At 34.6% G+C, this 23,714-nt stretch overlaps 1 protein-coding gene across 4 annotated transcripts in view; it reads left to right on the top strand.

The window, feature by feature from the left end:
• The window catches only part of GLCCI1 (glucocorticoid induced 1), a 101,288-nt gene that overhangs the window by 23,442 nt on the left and 54,132 nt on the right, over positions 1 to 23,714 (top strand). For 2 of the 4 annotated variants that reach the window (XM_082693366.1, XM_082693367.1), the window contains exon 2: positions 10,181 to 10,332. In XM_082693366.1, coding sequence (XP_082549492.1) covers positions 10,181 to 10,332 — 152 coding nt within the window. Of the gene's footprint in view, positions 1 to 6,035; positions 6,158 to 10,180; positions 10,333 to 23,714 lie in introns of those variants that run through there. The other 2 variants (XM_082693369.1, XM_082693368.1) reach the window with 2 other exon arrangements.

The following is a 23,714-nucleotide window of genomic DNA, read 5'->3' as shown; positions in this document are numbered from 1 at the left end:
GCATGCTTTCATTATATATAGACCATCATTGATTCCTTGTGCTGTTTTTCCCTTGTGGTATGATTATGTGGGATTAGTTTCCTTCCCACCCCCCCCCCCCCCAATTTAAGTGAAATGATTTTTCCTGTACTTTTAGGAGGGAGATGTCATTCAGAATATCTTTTCTAGCCTCAGAACTCTATTTTTCTCAATTATCTTTGTTTGTTTGTTTGTTTGTTTATAAAATGACTTAAAATCTCTTGCTTCTGTTACTACCCTCCTTACCTACCTTCCCCAACTTTATCTCGACTTTCTCTTTGCTTTGCTTGTATTGTCCCTGTAATGTTCAGTTTAGATTGGACTCACAGTAATTTCTCTTTAGTGTTGGACTCTGTATTGGAAGCAGCTTTTGTTACATTTGAGACTCATCATTAGTTCTGGTACTTCAGACTTTCTTCAGTTGGTGTCCTGCACTCCTGTAGAACTCCCTCCCAATTTTCGCTACTGTTCTCAGATTGCATTTACCTTCTAGTGATTGGTGTCCTTTTGTTCTCAGGATCTTCAGAAGCCCACATATTTTCCTTCTGCTGCCTCTCACACAGATCCTGAAAACATGATAGTTAATTTCTGAATCTTTGTCCCTACTAACTTATATTTGGAGTTTTTGTGGGGCTATTTTGTGACAGTATTGTGTTGCAGATGCTGTCCCTGAATTTTTTGTTTGGCTAGTTTCATTGTTCTGTTGTCACATGAGCTTTAAAATCTTTTCTGCTATCAGCTTTTCTCCTTTTGGAATGTTTTGACACTAACTTTTATATGAAGAACTGCCTTGAATACTGACTTACTGCTCTACATAGTAATGGACAGAAAATGCTACATATATTAAAAACCTGCCATAATGCTAAAATAAAAATAAGAGGTTCATATTATGAAATAAAAAGTTCCTGGACATAGAGAGTGAGTGCTTCACCAGTCTTCACTATTACTTCACCAAGGTTCTTTAAAGGACTATTATTTTGCCACCAGAAAAAAATGAAATAAAACATCATTAATATCTTATCTGCTATACATGTAACTTCTTTGGAGATATTTTCCAAAGGTCAGAGCTCTGTCTCCCTTTGTTACATATTCTTCCACTGCTTGTCACCAGGCTTTGTGGTGATCTTAGGGAAGTTTTTTTAATAACCCTTGATTCCAAAAGATACTCTCTTGGGTTTCCTTTGAAAACAAGCTAAAGGCTTTTCTCCGAATGTCTTATTTCAACTTATGTGACATTTGACACAAGTTTGATTGAGTGAGCTATATCTCAGAGAGTTCTTCCTAAATGGCTGCATGACTACATTTTTTACAAAATTGTTTTTCTTGACAGACCTCAGGTTACAGGTTGTGTCAGGCTTCATTTGGTCAGAAGCATGTTTGTTTCTCTTGTCAACTTCTTGATTGGTTCCTTTCCAGATTTCTGGAGGGCAGCCATATGCTCATTTCTGCATGTTCTCTAGATTGCCTCTATGGCAGAATTCCAGGTCTGGTTGATTTGTGTTTCAGAATCTACCCACTCTAAGAGGGTTTCAATTTTTGCCGTTTAGTTTGATTTCAGATAACATGTTCAGCTCTCGTGTCCTTCCTTTCTCTTATCTGAAGTTCATTTAATTTTGATGATTTTATTTCAGGTGGCCAGTGTATTTTCATATTCTTATATGTCAAGGAAGAGAGACCCATAAAGGCCATTAGTAAAGTGCCTGGACTATATTGATTTTGGAAAACTGAATCTAGTAATAATTTTATTAGATAAGCAATATTAGTGTTAGATTGGCTAGAGAAGTATACTAATCTTCCTTTCTACAGTTTTAAATTATTTCTTACACAGTGAAAAAAATTTTTTTAGCTAACTTATTTTAAAAATCATTCTCTGTAACTGTCAGGTAAGGAGAAAATTACTGATGTTAAAGAAAAAATTATTTATGAGACTTGTTAAAGAAAGGTAAAGCAAACTTCATTCAGGGAGACTATCATGATTGGTGTAGGGACCACTGCAATGGAGTTTTGGAGTCGGGGAGAGAGATTGGGCTCAAACTCTGAATACAACAAGGATTGGTGGGGATTTCTAGGCAGGGAGCATGGTGAGTATTAGTGGATGAAAAATTACTATAGAGGAAGGAAATATTGGAGTAAGGAGGGATTCTGGCTAAACAGATCTCACAGGATTATCGTTAAAGGTAGACCAGGGTGATTAGCTATCATATGGGGATGGGTAGAGGTTGAGGAACCTGATCAGATATCAAGGGTGATCAAAAATTGAGGATGGGGAATTCTTTCTAAAATTGGATAGTGCAGAGATAAACATGGAAGCCCAAAAGTTAGGGCCTAGTTGAGAAGAGTTCAAAGGAGACTGACTAAAGTTTGGTCAAGGAGAAACTCTGACAGTGATAATAACTTAAAACTATAACTCTCAAGGAAGAGGTCTTATTACAGAAATACTGATGCAAACCTCTGATAACAGATCTTTAGCAAACTTATGGTTAACCTCTGTGAGCCAATAGGAGGAATATTTCCAGCCTGTATTTATTTATGGTTGTTTGTGATCTCCACTAGATCAGGAACTGTATCCTTTCAAGTTGAAAAAGGCATTTTAATGTCTTCAGTCTTGGCTCAATCAATTTGTTATTTTGATTTCAGTGGTGAAGATTGAAATTATATGAATGAGTTAAGTTTGACATCATGAAAAGCTCATTGATTTTCTGGTAAAGGTTGTTTAATTAACTTGTGCTTAAATGCTTTAATCAAATTAATTATTAACATTTAACTTTACTTTGCTTATATATTCAATTTAATTTTTTTCTGGCACTTTCATTTTATAAGGGAACCTACTTAATATATTTTTTCAGACTTCCTCATATTTTTCAGGAAGTAGATTTTATTGTACTTAACTTTTATTTGCATGCAAAATACCCTGTTTGGGTGGGAAGGTCTCTATCCAAAAGAAGCTTTATTGAACTTTGTTATCGCATCGCATCGGTCTGGTGTCCCTAAGCATTCTGCCTAGAGTGCTCTTAAAATTTGAAGGTTTCTATGTCATGGCTGGCACTAAATTTAGAAAATGACATTTTGAAGGAGATGATGAGTGTTTAAATTTATTAGATTCTAGGGGCGCCTGGGTGGCTTAGTTGGTTAAGTGTCAGACTCTTGATTTCAGCTCAGGTCATGATCTCAGAGTCATGAGATGGAACCCTGGGCTGGGGGTGGGGCCTGCTGGAGATTCTCTCACCCCTCCGCCTCTCCCTCAACCCACCACTCACAACCCCTCTGTCTCTCTATAAAAAAAATAAATAAATAAAAATAAAAAGTATTAGATTCTAGAAGTTTAGCTGCTAGAAGCAGATTTCAAAGAATTGGGTGATATATTTGCAGCAGAATATTTCCTTAGGTATGGGTAGTCAAACTTTTAAAATGTTTTTAATGTTTTAAATGAGAGTAAGTTAAATGAGTTTTAAAGGAGAGTAAGTTACTGTCATAAAAGGATTTTCTTTTCTTTTCTTTTTTAAATTCTATTTATTTGACAGACAAGATATCACAAGTAGGCAGAGAGGCAGGCAGAGAGAGAGGGGAAGCAGGCTTTCTGCTATGCAGAGAGCCTGATGAGGGGCTCAATCCCAGGACCCCGGGATCATGACCTGAGCCGAAGGCAGAGGATTTAACCCACTGAGCCACTCAGGCGCTCCAAAGGATTTTATTTTCTAGTACCTAAAATTCCAAACGATCTAGTATCAATCCTTTAGACATAGGTTCTTAAGCTTTCAGTAGCATTAAGAGTCACCTGAGATGCTTACTAAAAATTCAGATCTCTTGATCCCAGAGAGTGTCACATGGTTGATAAGAAATCAGGCACAGAAATGAGCATATTTAACAAAAGTCTTTCACTTTGAGAAGGATTGCTTTAGGACTTCTGTGTTTCTCAGCCCTTATGATGCATCTCAATCAGTCAGGTTTGGTTTAAAAAAAATATATGTTAATAATCTGGTTCCATCCTATAACCTCTTGATTAGAATCTCTGGGAGTGTGGCCTGGTAACTTGTATTTTGAACAAGCTGCCTGGTTCTCCTTATATGGAAAGCCATATAGGATCCCATCCTTGAGTTCCTTCGCTTAGTCCACCATTGAATTGTCTGAGGGTCTTGTGTCTTTCTATTCTAGGATCTCCCAATATCTCATTTCTAGATGAAATACTAAAAAGCTGCTTCTTTTGCTTTTCAGACAGGCCCAGGTGTTAATGTTGTAGTGGCTAAAAAGCATTGCCAATTTTTTAAAGCATTTTTAACATTGTTCTAATCAATACTAGGCAATTTAAGTCATATGCATACACCCACGCATAGAAATGGGACTTAATGACTGTTTTTGTTTTGAATGTTAACAAAGTTAAGTGATAAACATGATTATTTTTACTATGATAACTTAAATGATAAAAAGATTTTACATACTTCAGAAGTTTAAATTTAAGACAGAATATCATAGATGTATGTTTTGATACTGTTGGCTAGCACTGTTAATGTGACATTTTAAAAACTAGTTTTATGAGTTCTGAGATACAAACAGCTGGAAGATTCGGATTAGTACTTAGTTGTCTTAAGCTTTTTGCTCCATTGTATGGTTTAAGATTCTTTACAATTGTAATCAATGATGGATTTTGAATAAAGAAAGAAGCAGTTAATTCATGGTTTTGTAATGGCTAAGATTCAGGGAATTATAGTTGTTACACAATGGTTGAAGAAGTAATAGCTTTTTTCAAAAAGTTTTGAACAGTTATTTAAATGCTTTCTCTAAGTTTAGATGTGCTTTATGTAATAAGTATAAATGGAAAGCTTTGGCTAATAATCATTCATTGAGAATTAAACACAAAGGATTGATAATGCTTATGTAGATTGAACGTAGTATGAAAAAGTTGAGGTGTGTTAATAGCCCAAGAAAGAATATGAGCACTTTTTAAAATTCTGCATGGTAGTTTACATTCTGTGTGGCTGGCTACATTATGGTTTACATTCTGTGTGGCTACATTATGGCACTCAAAAATATTGTATCATCTTTGCCACTTACGTTAGTTTGGAAGATGTGGTGGCTTGTTTCATAGTTAAAGTTCTTTAAGTTTCCAATATTCAATAATTTCTTTTTAACTTGTGGAAGTTTTAGTTTGTTTTCCACTGCAGGTTAGTTTCTTAAGGCAGGAGAGTTCTAAACTCACTAACCAGAAAATCTTCAGGCATTACCACTGAAGTAAAAATTGTTGGGAAAAGATAAATTAATTTAATATCATGTTACACTGCTTCGGCAGGTTTTGCCCATTTTGAACAATGCTTAATTTGCTATTCAAATTCAGGGTTCCCTAATTTAGAGTTTCTTGCCTTTAATCCTGTTTTTTTGTTTGTTTGTTTTAATTTTTAATTATTACATTAAAGCTGAATTTCCATTTGGTTGTTAGAGAGCAAGAATTATTTTGTACAGTCCTTCATAGGTACCTTGAGGAGGCCCAGGCCTACCAACTGCTGCTGCCATGTGGCTTCCTATTCAGGGAGGCGAAGAGGGACAGGAAAGCACAACCCTTAGATGAATGTAATGAGGAAGACTTTTTACATATTGTGGCTATCAACAGTCCTTTTTGGTTCTGTTAAAAGGATGATAGTACTGGAAATGGATGTGATTTTATTTTATTTAATTTTTTTTTTTTTTTTTTTTTTTTTTGCTGAAGTTATTCTGTATTTTATCCTCAAATATTAAGTAAGGGTATTAGCAACAGGATTGGTAAGTAGCATGGCAAAGACTCTTACTACTCCTTTGGTGTAGTTGGAGAGCATCATTCTTGCTATCTGCTGAATAATTTATTTTTTGCCTTGTTTGCCTTCTTATCCTTCATTGTTGTATGTTTGCCATACATACATTGCTTTATATTGTAATTCAGTTATATGTATCAGATCTCCCTAACCAGTATATAAACTCCTTGAAGAGAGTCTGAAACTTATTTTGTAATTTCCCTTGGTATATGTAACAGTCCTTTCCATATGGTAGATGTTTAGCAAGTTTTCTTTAGAAATAATGATTACCTGTTTTCACCACTCATGAAGGTACTGTTTTCCTGATGCCTCTTTACTTTAAGTAATAAGTATTTATTTGATTTTCTTTCATACTTTATGTAAGTATAATTGAATCTTTATTTTAGCAATTTTATTAGGTTATTCAAGCTCTTATAAATTAATTCAAAAATTGTTTCTAGTAATGCTTGCTTCTAGCTCATAAGGTGTCCTCTGGTTTGATCTAACCTGAATTGAGGTAATTTTGTAATAATTAGTAGAAAAATATTGTGATTACCAAATTCAGAAATAAATACATATTCTAATAACAACTGTAATGCTGAAATAAACAATTTATTGTGTTGAATATATAAGTAATACAAAATCAGTGTTGATTTTCCTTCGTGCAGTACATTGTAAAACCTGAATTGGTAGGAGATACTATGAAATGAATAAATAAAAATTTGTGAGAGTCAGGGCTTAGATATAAGGCAGTTAAAGACTAACTCACTGCCATGGAAGTTTGGATAATAGTAACAGGTCATCTTGTTGAAATAGAACTGTACTGTTTATGATAAACCTTTTGTTAAATCTAAGGCTTTAGTGATATTTGATAGATGGGGTTATTATGACTAATCATATCTTAGAAGAAACCATCCTCGCCAGTTTTCCAACCTGTTCTGAATTTTTACACTTCAGATAGTTTGGAAATTAATAATACCCTGTCTTTGACATTTTCCTGGTTGTGAGCAGTGGTGAGAATCTTTATTTTAAAGAATATCTTTGAAATAGGAACTTTCAAGAATACTTGCTTCATATACTTCAGTTTCTTGAAAAAAATGATGACGGGTAGAGTGAATTTTCTAACAAGATGTGGATATTGTGCTGTCCTAACTTTTTCCTTTCAAAGGAGATCTTTTTATTTGTTTGTTTTGGTGTTGGTAATACCTGGTGCTTATTTATACATTCTTAACACGATTAAGCGGTAGGGTAATATCATGAAACTAGACAGCTAAGTGGCCAATCTATGCATTGAGTCTAGCACTCAGTTTCAGGTCCATTAAAGTGAGTGGGGCCATCTGTTGAGATACAGGGAGAAAACATCATAATTTCTGTTTTTTATACATGCATATTTTAATTTTGTATGCCATATCATATATGTTTGTTTTGTCTATTTTATAATATTTAGCATATTAGTAATATAGTACATACCACATTTATAAATAAATAGCCTATTTACCAATAGGAGTTCTTAAGTCAAAATGGTTTGAAGACCACAGTTCTGACAAAGTAGCTGATCACAGGATATTAAGAGGAGGATATGCGATCATTTGAGAGTGATGGGCAAAGGTCCAGTGATAAATAGTAGGAGTTACTAAATACAAATTAAAATATATAGATCAAGGGGCCTATTTATATAGGTTCTTCGTTATAAAACATAAAAATGGCCCCTATAGTTTGTTTTCCAATTTAGGAGGAGTTTTAATAGCTGTAAGTTGAGTACATACAACATTTTAATAGTTTGGAGCAATTTAAGTTTAGGCACAGGTTTTTCACATGTAATGGTTCTTCTTTTCTTGTTTATAGCTGACCTTTATGTAGGACTTTTTTTTATTTAGTAGTGTACTGCTATAAATGTTGGCTTTTTTTTAGGGGATAATATGTTTTTGTCTTTTGTGTCCTGCTGGTGGAGGAAATATAAAATAACTTCTAAAACTTTTAAACAAATTATTATAAATTAGATTATGAGAGACATGTTTTCCAGAGTTCCTAATATTTGTGGGTATTGCTTTTATAGCCAGGAAAAAAATTCTTGAATGAATTAACAGAAATAATTTTTACTATTAAAAACAGTTTACATTGATATTAGTTTTTACAAGAAGAGAGAAGAAAAAAAAACAGTGAAATACAGGACACACAACAAGGAAGTATCGCAAATAGGAAGAAAAATGTTACATGACAAGTTAAAACTTTTTATAGCAATAACATAAGTGGGATAAGTTTACTTTCTACAAGAAGGCATACTACAAAGTTTTTTTCTTTTTTTTCAAAAAGCCTAGTTTATATACTGTATACAAGAGACACATAAACAGAATGATTGAAGGAAATGGAAAATTAAAGAATAGGGACCCAGGCAAATTATAATAGAGAGAAAAAGGGGGTCATAATGTTTCATTTAAAAGAGTTTTTTTAAAAAGTGATAAATGGAACAGATTATAATGGTGAAGTGTGCAAACCATGATGATGACATCATGGATCAGTATGTGTTAAATTACACAGAACTCAAATACAAATGATAAAAAATTGCAAGAAAGAAGGGCATGTGTATGGCTTAGTTGTTTAAGCATCTGGCTCTTGATTTTGCCTCAGGTCATGATCTCAGGGTCCTGGGATCAAGCCCTCTGTCAGGCTCCTTGCTCAGCACGGCATCTGCTTGTCTCTCTCCGTCTACTCCTGCCCCCATTCTCGTGTGCGCTCTCTCTCTCTCTCTCCAATAAATAAATAAATTGCAGGAAAGAAAGAGAATTATTAGTTCTCAATGGTAGTTTAGAAATTTGAGAGTTCTCTTCTAAATCTCTGACAGATCCACTTATTTTATTCCTATATTCTATATTTTTATTTCAGTTGATGTACAAGACAAATAAAGAGCTCTATATTCTGAAAACAGAAAATATATCTTCTTCATGACTCATGAAGTGTTTATAAAAATTGAAAGAAAATTCAGGTAATTGCAAAGAGTAGGTAGAAATAGGTCATCCTAGATTCTCTGCCCACGCTGAAATGAAATTAGGGTGCTGTGTTTTGTTGTCTGATTAAAAAAAAAAAAAACCTGCTTAATGTATTCTGGTTTCAGGAAGATAGTTAAAGAACAGTGTTCAGTAACAAATGTCTCTTGACTATAATGTGCAAGGCATTTTAGTTCAATGTGAGATATAATCCTGAATAAGACTTTGAGCCTTGGAGCTTATAAGTCAAGGGGTTTCATTATAGAAAGCACATCGGTGGTAAATTACTGGGGATGTAGATATGAAAACCTCTATAATTTCTTTGTAAAGAAACTGTAGAGTTCGTTATGATCATCTTAATTTTCAACAGAAGTACTTAGAGTTACCCAAAAGGAGAAAAGTAGGTGGTTGTGGTAGATGGATTGAAAGGTATAGAATGTCTAGAGATCTTGCTTCTTTTTTACCTCTGTCTTCTGTTAGCAGTTCTCTTTCACTAGACAATTCAGTTTTATCGCTCTGGGCGTCAGATTCTTCATATGTAAATGATGAAATTGAAATCAAATATAGAGTTCTTTATACATGTTATTTTTGTGTAGCTGTAAATAAATTGATCAAATAAGTGTTGAGCATTGACTCCTTTTCCGTATGCAGAGGCTAAACTTGTTGGGGAGAAAGACAGACTTACGATTGCATGCAAGCAGAGGTAGAGATGGAGAAAGAAAACACTGGGAAAAGTTTCACAGAGGCGGTGTGACACCGAAACTGGTCTGGGAGATAAGACTTTGTCAAGTGAACAAAAAAAGGAGAGCGTTCTAGGCTCAGTAAATAATAGAATGTGTAGAGGCAGGGAAGGGAGTGTTTTACATTTGGGAAACTGCAGTTAGTTCATTTGGCACTTTGTAGTTAGTGTGGATTTATAGAGGAGTAGCAAGATATTAAACACAGAGGTGTGTGGGAGCCAAATTGTAAAAAATGCAGGCTTTACATTAAAGGCAATGATTAACCACGGAAATGGTTTTTTTTAGTGGTGTTGGGCGGTAGCCCTGTAAGATTTAATTGAGATGGATGCAGGGAGAGCAGTTAGGGAACTGGCAGTCCAGGTGAGACATGAGAGAGTCTTAATTAAAGTAATGACAGTGACAAAGATGGGTAGGTTTTAGAATAGATCTCTAAAATGGGTGAGCTTCACAGCATCTGTGACAGCCCTGGAAGGATATGCAAGATTTAACATGTAAACGTATTTTCCTTCGGAGAGGGTCTACAAATTTCATCAGGTCATAGAAGGGAACTTTTAGGGTAAATACATATTCTAGGGAAAATTGACAGGGTGACATTTGCTATAAGCTATGAAGTTTAAATAATTTTAAATTTTACGTAATTTGTCAGTGACTAATCTAATTTTTTTTTCACTTTTTATAGTGGACAGGCCAAAATCTCAGCAAGTTCGAACCTCTAGTACAATAAGGCGAACCTCTTCTTTGGATACGATAACAGGACCTTATCTCACAGGACAGTGGCCACGGGATCCTCATGTTCATTACCCTTCATGCATGAAAGATAAAGCTACTCAGGTAAAATAAGCAAATCAAAATCAGTTTTATTACTCTGCAGTTCTTCTGTTTTGATCACATTAAAGAAAATGTAATTTCATAAAATTTTTTCAAATTTAAAATATATTCAACCAAAAAAGGAAGCCATTTCTTTTTTAAAATTTGATTTTTGTCATTTGGGTTTTAAAGTTTTAAAATTGGGGTGCCTGGGTGGCTCAGTGGGTTAAGCCGCTGCCTTCGGCTCAGGTCATGATCTCAGGGTCCTGGATTGAGCCCCACATCAGGCTCTCTGCTCAGAAGGGAGCCTGCTTCCCTCTCTCTTTCTCTGCCTGCCTCTCTGCCTACTTGTGAGCTCTCTCTGTCAAATAAATAAATAAAATCTTTAAAAATAAATAAATAAACGTTTTAAAATTATTTAGAATTTAATAAATAGCACAGAAGTCTATATTACATGGTTTTTGAGACATAGTTTTAAGAATTGCTTAACAGAAATTAATATAATAACTAGTATCTATATGAGAAAATTATAAATTAGTTTTGGAGAAAAGTTTGCACTGTTCTTGGACATAATTTGTAAAATATTAACACATGGCTTGTCACACTTTTCTACATGTTGAAGGTTCCCAACCTTTTTGATTTTAGAAGTGTTTCCTTCCAAGTCAGGAAAAAGTCTGAAAACATCTTAATTTATGATTTCTGAGTTCTTGACCATATCTTCATAATAGTAGACAATCAGCATTGTGAAGAACTAAAAATATAAGAGATGGTTATTGGTGTTAAAGAACTTGGAGCATAGTTAGGAACATAGATGTTAATTTCTGAAAATCAGTAATAGAAGATAGTATGTAATTAGATGTTTGATGAAGAAAGCACTTCAATGTGAGAATCAAAAGGAATGAGAAGATTTGGGGCTTTGTGGATTAGGGAAATGGAAGAATTAGAGCTTCATGTCTGAAGAAAAAAGGGAGAAAATTTTGGACATGATTTATGAGAATCTTTGCAATTTTTGTAATTTTCTCAGCAAGTTGAAACCATGAAATTAGCTTCTTTATCATTCCTCATATCAATTTTGTCTTTGTAATATTTTGTGCTTCTCCCCTGCGCCCCCGGTCTTTTGCTTTCTGTTCTTCATTTTGTGAGGAAAAGATCAGTTGATATGGTATGCAGTGGGATTCTCCAACAGAAATAACTAGCAAGCTAAGCAGGGTCGGGCCTGGTTAGTACTTGGATGGGAGAAATAACTAGCAAAACTTAGATGTAGGCCTGGACACTTAGAAATGGATGCAGGTAATTCAGGATCACCTTTCTGGAGAGGTTGGGTTGACATGTGTGGTAAGTGTAGACATGGAACATAAAGAAAGGTCAAGTGACCAAGGACTTAGTCTTTGGAAATGCACAGAGGGAAAGAAAAAACTAATATATTCATCTGGAAGCACCAGGAAGAGGAGGGAGGGGGTTAACATTTACTGACGATGGATCATGTGCTGTGTGTTTTATATCCTGAGTTTCATTTAATTCTCATAAGAATGTTACAAGATGACACAGACGGGGAAGCTGAGACTCAGGGAGGATAAGTGACTTACTCAGGATCTTAAAGCCAGAAAGTGTTGGAGCCAGGTTTCTGACACAAGTTAGTCAGTAATTCTGAGCTTCAGTTTTATGGTGTTTTTAGGATAAATGGAATGCTGTGCGTGCATGTATCACTTAGTTGAGTGACTGGCACTGTACTTCAAGATAAAATCTCTTTTTAGATTTGAAAAAATCCTACTTTTTATTGATCATGTACTTTATGCAGACACTATTCAGAAAGAGGAGCCAGAAAAAGAGCAAAACCTAAGAGAACTGATAGTCTAGCCTTAGAAGAAAGGGAAAGATGTTCTGAGGAAGAATTGGTAACACTGTCAGGTGCTAAAGAGAAACCATGGAGAAGAAGGGCACATTATTTTGGAGAGTGTAATATTGATGATATGACAGAGGAGGAAACGCAGATATTGAGAGTTAAGAAAGCGAGGTAGAGATAGAAAAAAGGGTTTCTTAAGCTTGTCTGTTTCTTTATCTGCATGACGGGGTTAGTGAAGCCTAGCTCATGATAATGTTACATGACTAAATATGATAATATTTGAAAGTGAGTATGTCAATACTTATTGGTAGTAGATACAGTTAAGGTCATTTGTAATGCAAATTTAAATGAAGACCAACATACCATGTACATCTAAGTTAAAATAATAAATGTGTGTTTGTGTGTGTGTTTAAAATATATTTTGTTCTCCCACTTTGACAAATATGCCCTATGGACCTTGAACTTTAGGTTTGAACTAAAGTTGGATTCTTCAGACATACATGCCAGAATATGTCTGCATGCATTGAGCACATCCTGCCTTCTGCACCTAAACCTGTATCTCTTCCTACCCCACACACCATTCTCTTCTCTGAGGGATGGCTTTATACATAACGTTTCAACCACCCCGTCCTCACATCTATGCTTCATTCATATTTCTTCAGCAAATGAGACCCAGGGTATAGGTTCTTTCAGACCTTGGAGGCAACGCTACTCTTTTTAGGCAAGGAATTCCTGGGTCTAGATTACCCAGGGCATAGAGGGAGGCAGAGGTGTGGGCTCATGGTGTGTATGTTCTTTTGGACCTATGATCTCTTCACCTGTGAGGAGGGGTATAACTAGAAGAGGACCAGAACAGTTGCCCCTAAAACTTGAGGTCCAGGGCAAAAGTCTGCATGGATCTCCATTTAGATACTTATTTGAGAAAGGACATTGAAAGGAAGGTAAAACAAAAGCCTCATTTTACAGATGAGATACTGAAGCATGGAGAAGTTAAGTAATTTGTTGTTTATATCGCTACTAAATCAAGAGATGTGAACCCAGATTTGGCTGATTCCAAAGCTTTGGCTTTTTCTCCAAATCCCCACTGCCTCTCAGAGCAACCACTAAAGCATATGACACTTAAGCGTAAGAAATGTTCTTGCCCCCAAGCATCTGTTGGTTTAATTAAAGATACAAGAGATGAACATATGAATTTTTTTTTTAATTGCCACATCCATTCTTCTTGGGCTAACTCTTGAGCTCTTAGGGAGGCAAGTAGAAGTTTTTGTTTATTTAGAGGTAAGTCAGTGGAGGGAACGTGTACAGTCTGTTTACTACGGATATTAAATATCGAGGCTGTCTGGTTTTGATGGAGGGTGTCTCTAGTATTTTCTTCCTTTCATATTTCCATATTTCAACTACTGTAATTATTGAGGGTTAGGAATAAAATTCTTAATGTTTGATGTACTTACACATTGGGCCTTTTAGAAAGAAGTAGCATAGTGTTGTGAAAAATACCATGGACCTTGGAGATGGATCATGTGTTCAAATCAAGGCCCAATCTGAGAGAACCTGCCTTCTGGGAGAATGGAAGTTTTTTTATATCTTGATAGAGGTGTTTGTTATGTGGATGAATGTACTTGTCAGAATGTATACAAGTATACACTTGTATATTTTACTATATAACTTCATTTTTAAAATATAGAGCAGTAAACAAATATTGAACTCTAGTCAGATATTAAGGGGTGAAGTATACTGCTGTCTGAGGCTTGCCTTGAAATGAATCAAAAATAAGATCAGTTGATGGACAGGTAGATATATGTTGAGGCAAATAAAGTAAAGTATTATGTATAGAATTTGTTGACATTATGAGTGCTCACTAAGGGTTTTTTTTCAGTAAAGTGGTATGTTAGCAATTTTTTGAATAATATATTGGGGAAATAATCATGGCCCACTAAATTAACTTTCATGTTGTCCAAACTTCACTTTCCTTTTCTATCAATTGAAGTTAGCAATACCCAGTTTGCAGAATCATGCATTTATTCTGAGGACTAAAAGAGAAACAGCTTCACACGTTTATGGCCAGTGAAGACATGGATCATTGCCAGATTATTAGAATAATCTGTATAGCTTAATAGAAATAAAAACTAAAAACCCTTTTGTGGAATTTAATATTACTCTAAGACATTAGCCTTGCAGATACAACCTTTTTTTAAAGAAAAAATTATTGCCAACTCTTAAAATCGAACTTTATAGTTAAGGTTACAGTAATCAGACAGTAATATTTTCTCAGTTTTCACCATATAGTCTAAAGCTTCATCTCTGGATGGATTTAAAGTTCTGAACATGAGCATGTTTTTAAATGAGAAAGTAATGCATATAGTTTTTATGAAGTGGTCAAACAGTGAAATATAGCTTAGAGCAATAATAAAACGTGTTTCTTCTGAATTCCTGGGTATAGTAGCAATGAGGGCTTTTCACAAATATATACATTCTCTCTTCATAGCCCATGGTAGGATTTTACTTCTCTGCCCACATAAAGTTAAGTTGGGCCATGAAACTTACTATGGGAAGAAGCTTTAAAGAGCTGGTGCACCAAAAGAAGACAAATTATATGAAAATAATATGAAAAATATATGACAATGTCCCTGATGAATTTAGATGTAAAAAACCTCAAAAAAAATTAGCAAACCTAATTCAACAATACATTAAAAGGATCATACACCATAATCAGTGAGATTTATTCCAGGGATACAAGGATGGTGTAACACCTGAAAATTATTCAGTGTGATATACCACATTAACAGAAGGATTAAAAGTATACAATTTTCTCAGTAGATGCAGAAAAAGCAGTGGACAGAATTCAACATTCATTTGTGATTAAAAAAGAATTTCAAGGGGCCCCTGGGTGGCTCAGTGGGTTAAAGCCTCTGCCTTCGACTCAGGTCATGATCTCGGGACCCTGGGATTGAGCCCCACATCGAGCTCTCTGCTCAGCAGGGAGCCTGCTTCCCTTCCTCTCTCTCTGGCTGCCTCTCTGACTACTTGCGATCTCTGTCAAATAAATGAAATCTTTAATTTAAAAAAAAAAAGGAATTTCAAAATAATGAGTATAGAGACAATGTATTTCAACACAATAAAGGCCATCTCTGCCAAGCCCATACCTAACATCATACTCAATGGTGAAAAACTGAAAACTTCTTAACATCAGGAACAAAATAAGGATGCCCGCTCCACATACTCCACATAGTATTGGACATCTTAGCCAGAGCAATTAGGCAAGAAAAGGAAATAAAAGGCTTCCAAATAGGAAAAGAAGTAGTAACACTGTCACTATTTGCAGATAACATGATGTTATATATAGGAGACCCTGAAAACTCCAAAAGACGGGTAGAACTAATAAATGAATTCAGTATGAAGTTGCAGGATACAATATCAATATACAGAAATTTGTTGTGTTTCTTTATGCTAATAATGTATCAGACATTTTAAGAAAATCGCATTTACAATTGCATCAAGAGAATAAATAGGTAGGAAAATAACCTAACATAATAAAAAATTTTTTTAAAAAAGGAAATAATCTAACCAAGGAGGTGAAAGACCTGTACACTGAACTATATAAGGCATTGACTAAAGAAATGGAAGAAGACACAGATAAATAGCTATTCTATGCTTATGGATTGGAAGAATTAATATTGTTAAAATGTTCATATTACCTAAAGCAGTCTACAGATTGAGTGCAATCCCTGTCGAAATTCCGGAGGCATTTTTCACAGAAATAGAACAAGCAATCCTAAAATTTATATTGAATCACAAAAGACTCTGAATAGCTAAAGCATCCTGAGAAAAAACAAGCTGGAGACATCATAATTCCTTACTTCAAACTATATTACAATGCTATTATAATTAAAACAGTGTGGTATTGGTGTAAAAACAGACACCTAGATTAGTGGAAGAGAACAGAGCCCGGAAATAAACCCGTGCATATATAATCATTTGACCACTGAGGAGGAAAGAATATACAATGCGGAAAAGACAAGGCTCCTCAATAAATGATGTTGGGAAAACTGGACCACTATCATATATTATACACAAAAATTTAACTCAGATGGACTAATGACTTAAATGTAAGACCTGAAACCATAAAAAAAATTCTAGAAGAAAACACAGCTTTTTGACATAGGTCTTAGTGACAATTTTTTGAATTTGACATTAAAAGTAAAGGCAACAAAGGCAAAAATAAACAAGTGGGACTACATCAGACTAAAAAGCTTCTGCATAGCAAAGGAAACCATAAACAAAATGAAAAGACGTCCTACTGAACAGGAGAAAATATTTACAAATCATATCCAAAATAGCAAAGAACTTCCATAATTCAATGGCAAAATAACAAACAATCCAGTTAAAAAATGGATAGAAGATCTGAATACACATTTTTCCAAAGAAGGCATTTAGACAACTAGAAGGAATATGAAAAGAAGCTCAGCATCACTAATGATAAGGGAAATGCAATCAAAGCCGCAGTGAGATACCACCTCACACCTGTCAGACTGTTAGGAAAAAAATAAGAGATAACAAATGTTGGTTAGGATGTGGAAAAAGGGAAATGCTTGTTCATTGTGGGTAGGAATATAAATTGGTGCAGCCACTATGGAAAACAGTATGGAGTTTCTTCAAAAAATTAATAATAGAACTGCCATATCATCCAGCAGTTCTACTTCTGGGTATTTATCCAAAGAAGACAAAACACTAAGCTGAAAACGTACATACACCCCCATGTTCTTTGGGCAGTTATTTACAGTAGCCAAGGTGTGGAAGCAATCTAAATGATTATCAGCAGATAGATAGACAAAGAAGTTGTGCTGTGTAGATACAATGGAATATTATTCAGCCATAAAAAAAGAATGAAAGCTTGTCATATACTTCAGTAAAATAAATCAAAGACAAAGATAAACATGATAAAATATGATCTCACGTATATGTAGAATCTTAAAAAAAAAGACACAGATACAAAGAACAGATTGATGGTTGCTGGGAGTTGGGGGGGTGGGTGAAATGGGTGAAAATAAAATTATTTATAAAATAATTTGTCTAGTGGGTATCATGGACCCCATGGCAACTATAGTTACTAATACTGTATTGCATATTTGAAAGTTGGTAAGAAAGAAAGTCTTAAAAGTTGTCATTACAAGAAAAAATTCCCATAACTGTGAGTGGTGATGGTGTTAGGATTATTGTGCTAATCCCTTCACAGCATAGACCAATATTGAACCAAGTTTTACACCTAAAGCTAATATAATGCTATATGTCAGTTATATCTCAATAAACTTAACTGGTACATTCATTCTGACAGGAGTAGCATTAAGTGTACTCATTTTACTAATTGTTTTTCTTCTTAAATTGGAAGTGATTCTTTGTGTGAAATGCCATTGCATCATTGAAGTGAATATGTTGTTTTGACTCATTATGTGTAAGATGGTGAATTTCTTTAATACATTACTTAATAATTGGTCATGACTACAATTTTGGAATAAATGCTATTTATGGAGTCCTTTTTAAAAATATACAGTGGCAAATGAAGTGTTTGTTAATATTTATATTTGTTTCAGAATTCAGAAATGAGGTCTAAACTTTTTTCTTTTTCATAATGTAATCCTTAGATTATTGTCATATTTGCTTCATAAAAAGATTTTGCAAGTTTCCTTCCTTTGTGCTCTGGCACATATGGTGAAAATATCCCAATTATCTGTTATTTGAGTCTGAAAAGATTTTACCTATGAAGCTAACTAGTGTGTTTTCAGATTATAACTCTTTAGTAAAGTCTCAATTTTTTCCCATGGCTCTTGGTTTCTGTTTTTTTGTTTTTTTTTTTAAGATTTTATTTTTATTTGTAAGAGAGTGCTTGCACATAGGGAGGAGGTGGGGAGGGAGAGGGAGAACGAGTCGTAAGCAGACTCACACTGAGCACAGATCCTGAGGGAGCCCAACACAGGGCTCAGTCTCAGGACCCTGATAATATGCCCAGAGTGGAAACCAAGACTTGGACATTTAACCAATTGCACCATCCAGGCACCCCTTTGGCTTTTGGTTTCTGTTAGTTTCTGTTTCTTTTGTTCAGTATTTTCATTTGAATATAATCCATTTCATCTAGCTTTTCAAGTATTTTGCATAGTTTCACAAAATATTCTTATATAATTGTTTTAATTTCTTGTATTTCAGTAGTTATTTTTTTTATTACTTATAATATTGCATATGTGTTTTGAGTGATTAAATTTATTAGGTTATATAGTATTTTTTTATTTTTTTATTTTATTTTATTTATTTATTTATTTATTTTTAAGATTTTATTTATTTATTTGACAGAGAGAGATCACAAGTAGACAGAGAGGCAGGCAGAGAGAGAGAGAGAGGGAAGCAGGCTCCCCGCTGAGCAGAGAGCCTGATGTGGGACTTGATCCCAGGACCCTGAGATCATGACCTGAGCCGAAGGCAGAGGCTTAAACCACTGAGACACCCAGGCGCCCTATATAGTATTTTTTTAAAAAAGTAATGTGTTAAAATTTGTTTTCTTATTTTTCTTTTTCCTAATTCATTGCTGTCTGACTTTGCTCTATCATTGCCTTACTTCTGCCTTCCTGGAGTGTATATATTTTTTCGCAATTCTAGAGATAAATGCTTAATTTTTGTATGTGTTTCTTGTTCAGTAATATAGGTGTTTTATGCCAAGACTTACTCTCTGAGCTCATTTGTATTTGCAAGATACTGTGTAGTTTCAGTTTTGATATGCTGTTTAGTATATGAGACTTTTTGTTTTGTTTTTAATTTCTAAATGGTTAAAATTTTTGAGTAAAAATTTAATTTCTAGCTTTATTGTATTTAGAAAATAGAATTATGTATCTGTGGAAACGTCAGTGAAATTTTCTTTGTGACCTAATATAAGATCTTTTTTTTTTTTTTATGCTCTTTGGGTATTTGAAAACAAGGCATAGTCTTTACTTCTAGATACAGAATTCATTACATATTAATTCAGCCTTATTAATTATGTTATTCAGTTTCTCTATAGCCCCTTTATATCTGTTTGTTTCATCATAAGCTGGCAGTTACTGAATTAAAATTTCTGCTGATGTATGTTTCCAGTGATCATTGCTTTATATATCTTAATAATACGGATGTATAAAGATTTATGTCCATTATATCTTTGTTTTGGTTGGTATTATTTATTATTATTATAGATACTCTGTATCTTGATCCATATTTTTCCCCTGAATTTAACCTTTTCATAATATAAATTAGTATCGAAAACTGTTTCATTTATTAATTTTTTCTTCCATTGGTCAAGAGCTCTGGTTCTGGAAGCAAACTGGTGTTGAATCTTGTCTCCAGCATTTTCCTGCTTTGTAATTCTGGGCAAATCCCTTTATTTCAGTGTCTCACTTCTCTCATTTGTTATTGGGATATTATTGTACCTCATAGGGTATTGTAAGGGCTAAAATAAGTAAATGTGTTTGAAATGCTGGGAATAGGGACCAACACATTAAATGTCAATAAGTAATTGGTATTATTATTTATATTTACCAGCAGAGAGAGTGAAAGATAGGTGAATGTTTGACTAGTGGCCTTGGCACTGTAAATTCACAGTTAGAAAGGGGATCTTCAAGAGGAAATTTCTTCCTCTTTTCTCCTACCTCTTTCCCATGTTTTTTATTTCTTAGTTTTTGTCTGTTGTCTTTTTGTTCTAGTTAATCTTGCTTATTGCTGGAAATAATCAGCTTTGCACCATTTATTTATTTATTTATTTATTTATCTGTTTATTTATTTGTTTTGGAGTCCTCTGCCATATTTCCCTATTAGCGAACAATGGTATGGTGAACATGGCAGTTTTTTAAAAATTTCTGATGAGCAAGTGATCTGAGAATAGCTTTTACTGTACATAAATCTTTCCACTTTGATATCTAGTCTACTCCCCTCGTTTATTTTCCCTCCAAATTTGGTATCAGAGAAGACTGTAGAATTTTTCTCATTTACTTTCTATTCTTTGAAGAATAAGAGATGGGATGGTTAGATCCTAAGTGAAATTCTACATATTTTACTTTTATTTTCCAGATGATGTTTTTCTTTGGTATTTTATTTTTTAAAATCAGTTTTCAAAATTTGAAGTAAGAAACATTTAAACATGCCAAAAACACAAAAAATACCATTTTAATTTATTTTTCTTAATTTCATTAGGTTTGAATGTATGGAGTATTATGATCCTAACTCCATGCCAGCATCTTTCTCTAGAAATTTATTTATCTGTTTATTTATTTTTTAAGATTTATTTTATTTTATCTATTTGAGAAAGTGAGAATGAGAGAGAGCATGAGAGGCCTCAGAGAGAGTCAGAGTGAGAAGCAGTCTCCTGGCTGAGCAGAGAGCCTGATGTGGGACTTGATTCTGGGACTCCAGGATCATGACCTGAGCTAAAGGCATTCACTTAATCAAATGAGCCACCTAGGTGTCACCAGAAATCTATTGATTGATTGACTGATTTATAGAGATGGCGTGGTCAGAGGGAGAGGGAGGGAGAGAATCTTTTTTTTTTTTTTTTAATATTTTATTGGTTTATTTAACAGAGAGAGACAGATCACAAGTAGACAGAGAGGCATGCGGGGGGGACGGGGGACAGGCTCCCTGCTGAGCAGAGAGCCCGATGTGGGGCTCTCGATCCCAGGACCCTGAGATCATGACCTGAGCCGAAGGCAGAGGTTTAACCCACTGAGCTACCCAGGTGCCCCGAGAGAGAGAATCTTAAGCAGGCTCCATGCCCAGTGCAGAGCCCGATGGGGAGGGGGACTCCATATCACAACCTTGAACTGAAATTAGAGTCAAGTACTTAACTGACCGAGCCATCCAGGCATTCCTATTTTTATTTATTTTTAAGTATCAGATCTGGAGTAAGTACTTTGCATTTGGCTTTAGCCATAATCAATAAAATTAGCAACTCTAAACTAAAATACATAAATTTTGTGCTATTGAAATTACATTTAAAATAATCTGTCCTTTTCCTCCTTCTGTGAAAGGAGCTTGGCTGGGGAGGAATTGAATCAAAGGCGTGGATGATATACCTCAAATAGTAATACATATGAACGAGAACTTTCAGTTTTACCACTGATCAAAAACTCATTTCCTGACCAGAAGTCATGCTTAATACAGTTGTTTGGGTTTCCTGTGTCCTTGTTAAACAAGTTTGTTTAAGAAACAGCAGTTGATGGAACTATTTTGGGGAGTAGGAGGCTTCTCTGCAAATGGAAAGCAGTCTAAAGATTTGACCGTTTTGGCCTCTTAGATTGTGTTCCAGGGACCCAAGTTGTTACTTTTACTGGGCTGGTCCCTAACTGGCTGTTGACTGAATGTATAAAGAGTCTTTCCTGTTGAAGATCACCTTTACTTTCTCTTTTAGCTATTGGCTAATTCAGAGTCAGAGGATTGTATAATCCTAAGAGTTTTGACAGTCCACATGAAAGTAGTAATGTTCCTAACTTAGGGAGTAATATTTTTGGTTGCCAAAGGAAAATACTCAGCTTTATTGATGAAAAACTAAAGTCCATGGCTAAAATATTTAATATTCATTATTTTCAAACACTAGTTCTAAAATTATCAGAAACTCAAAGTACTACTTATTAATATTTTTTAAAGATTTTATTTATTTATTTGACAGACAGCAAGAGAGGGAACACAAGCCGGGGGAGGGGCAAAGGGAGAGGGAGAAGCAGGCTCCCCGCTGAATAAGGAACCCAAGGATGCAGGGCTCCATCCCCGGACTCTGGATCATGATCTGAATCAAAGACAGATGCTCAATGACTGAGCCACCCAGGCGCCCCTCTACTTAATAATTTTTATTTTTGGTTTTTTAAGATTTTATTTATTTATTTGACAGACAGTGATCACAAGTAGACAGAGAGGCAGGCAGAGAGAGGGGGGAAGCAGGCTCCCTGCTGAGCAGAGAACCTGATGCAGGGCTCAATCCCAGGACTCCGGGATCATGACCCGAGCCGAAGGCAGAAGCTCAACCCACTGAGCCACCCAGGTGCCCCCTACTTAATAATTTTTAATAGATAGTAAATTCATTTTATTTAAAAGTAAAAGGTTTTTAGTGAAGAGCCTCCCCCATACTCATATTATCCATCTACTTGGGTTTCTTCCCATTACCAGAAACATTTGCCCGGTAACAGAATTAAACTCCTTTCCTTAGTCTCTTCCACCATACCTATATCCCTAATTTAGCTGTAGGTAAAATTATGAAGTAGGTTGTATTTATTTGGAACAACCCTGTTACTCTATCATACTGACGTTTGTAATCTGGTACATTGGCTCTCGTCCTTTTGTAACTTCTAACCTATCACTTTTCTGTCAAAAATCCTGTAATAGTAATAAATAATATTTACTTAGAGAATGTTAGTGACATTAAGCTTTAAGAACTTAAGAATTAAGTCAATAGCTAAGGGCATATATGGTATGAGAAAGCAACATGCCTTTCAACTTATTAATAACTACTTTGTATAAATGAATGATTGGGATAGGATCTGTCACATTCCCAGGAAACTTTAGTATGAACTGAGTGAATTAGTATAAACTGAATGAGTTTTCATTGCTGTTGGAATTCTCATAGCTTTTAGGAAATACCACTGGTACCTACTGCAGTGAGGATTACATAAAATAATCCATGTTAAGCTTCTAGCACATATCTAGGACATGGTAGATATTGGTAAATGTTAGTTTGCTTTGTATTAGAATCTATAATATTTTTCTGTCAGGAAGCTTTAATTTAATGATAGTGAATTAAGTGACAGAGAAAGTCATTATTACTAATGTCAACAATTGATATGCAATTATGAGCATTAAGTTTGAAGTGGTAGGAGATGGCATAGGAATTAACACAGATAGCTCTGCCTCATGATAAGGGTCTGAAACAATAAATAGTTTCTGGTAGGTCAGGATTCACTCAGTCCTAAGTAGCTATTGTTGTCTACTGCACAGTCTTAACCAATAAGAAATGGCAGTTCATATTGGTGGGTCCATTTATGGGAAAGTGGAGATTGTTAAGGAAACGTCTTCTTTCCTCATGACTTAGATATCCTATTGATGATAGTCATGCAATCAGTTGAGCACTGTTAGTTTTTATGCCTTTGGAATAGTGTGGAAATATTTTTGGATGATCTCGTAGTCACTTATGTTGCTGATTTTCTGTCAGGTGTGAAAGATTTTTGTTTAAATATTAAAAGCTATCAAGAAACAACAAAGGTAGTTTATCTCTTGGATAATTCAGATTCTCCAATGTGATTGTTAAATATATTATTTAAAGTGTTAGAGTATATTATTTTTTAAAAAGTTTTGAAATCCAGCAACCAAAGTAAATTGTAATTTAGAAGATTGTAACATCAAAGAATTAATACATTCTAATGCTCTCTAAAAGCCGAAAATTAGATCTCCTCATTTGATTTTAAATTCCTTCTCAATATTAGTGATAGAACATGTCAGAAAGGGTATTATTGTTAGGTACAAATACCAAGTAATAAATTGAAATATTGTTTATACTTTTAATTCC

Source organism: Mustela nivalis (genome assembly GCF_964662115.1).
Source record: "Mustela nivalis genome assembly, chromosome: 12".
Lineage (NCBI taxonomy): Eukaryota > Metazoa > Chordata > Mammalia > Carnivora > Mustelidae > Mustela > Mustela nivalis.
The sequence above is the reverse complement of the archived record's forward strand: the minus strand, read 5'-3'. Positions and strand labels throughout refer to the sequence as shown.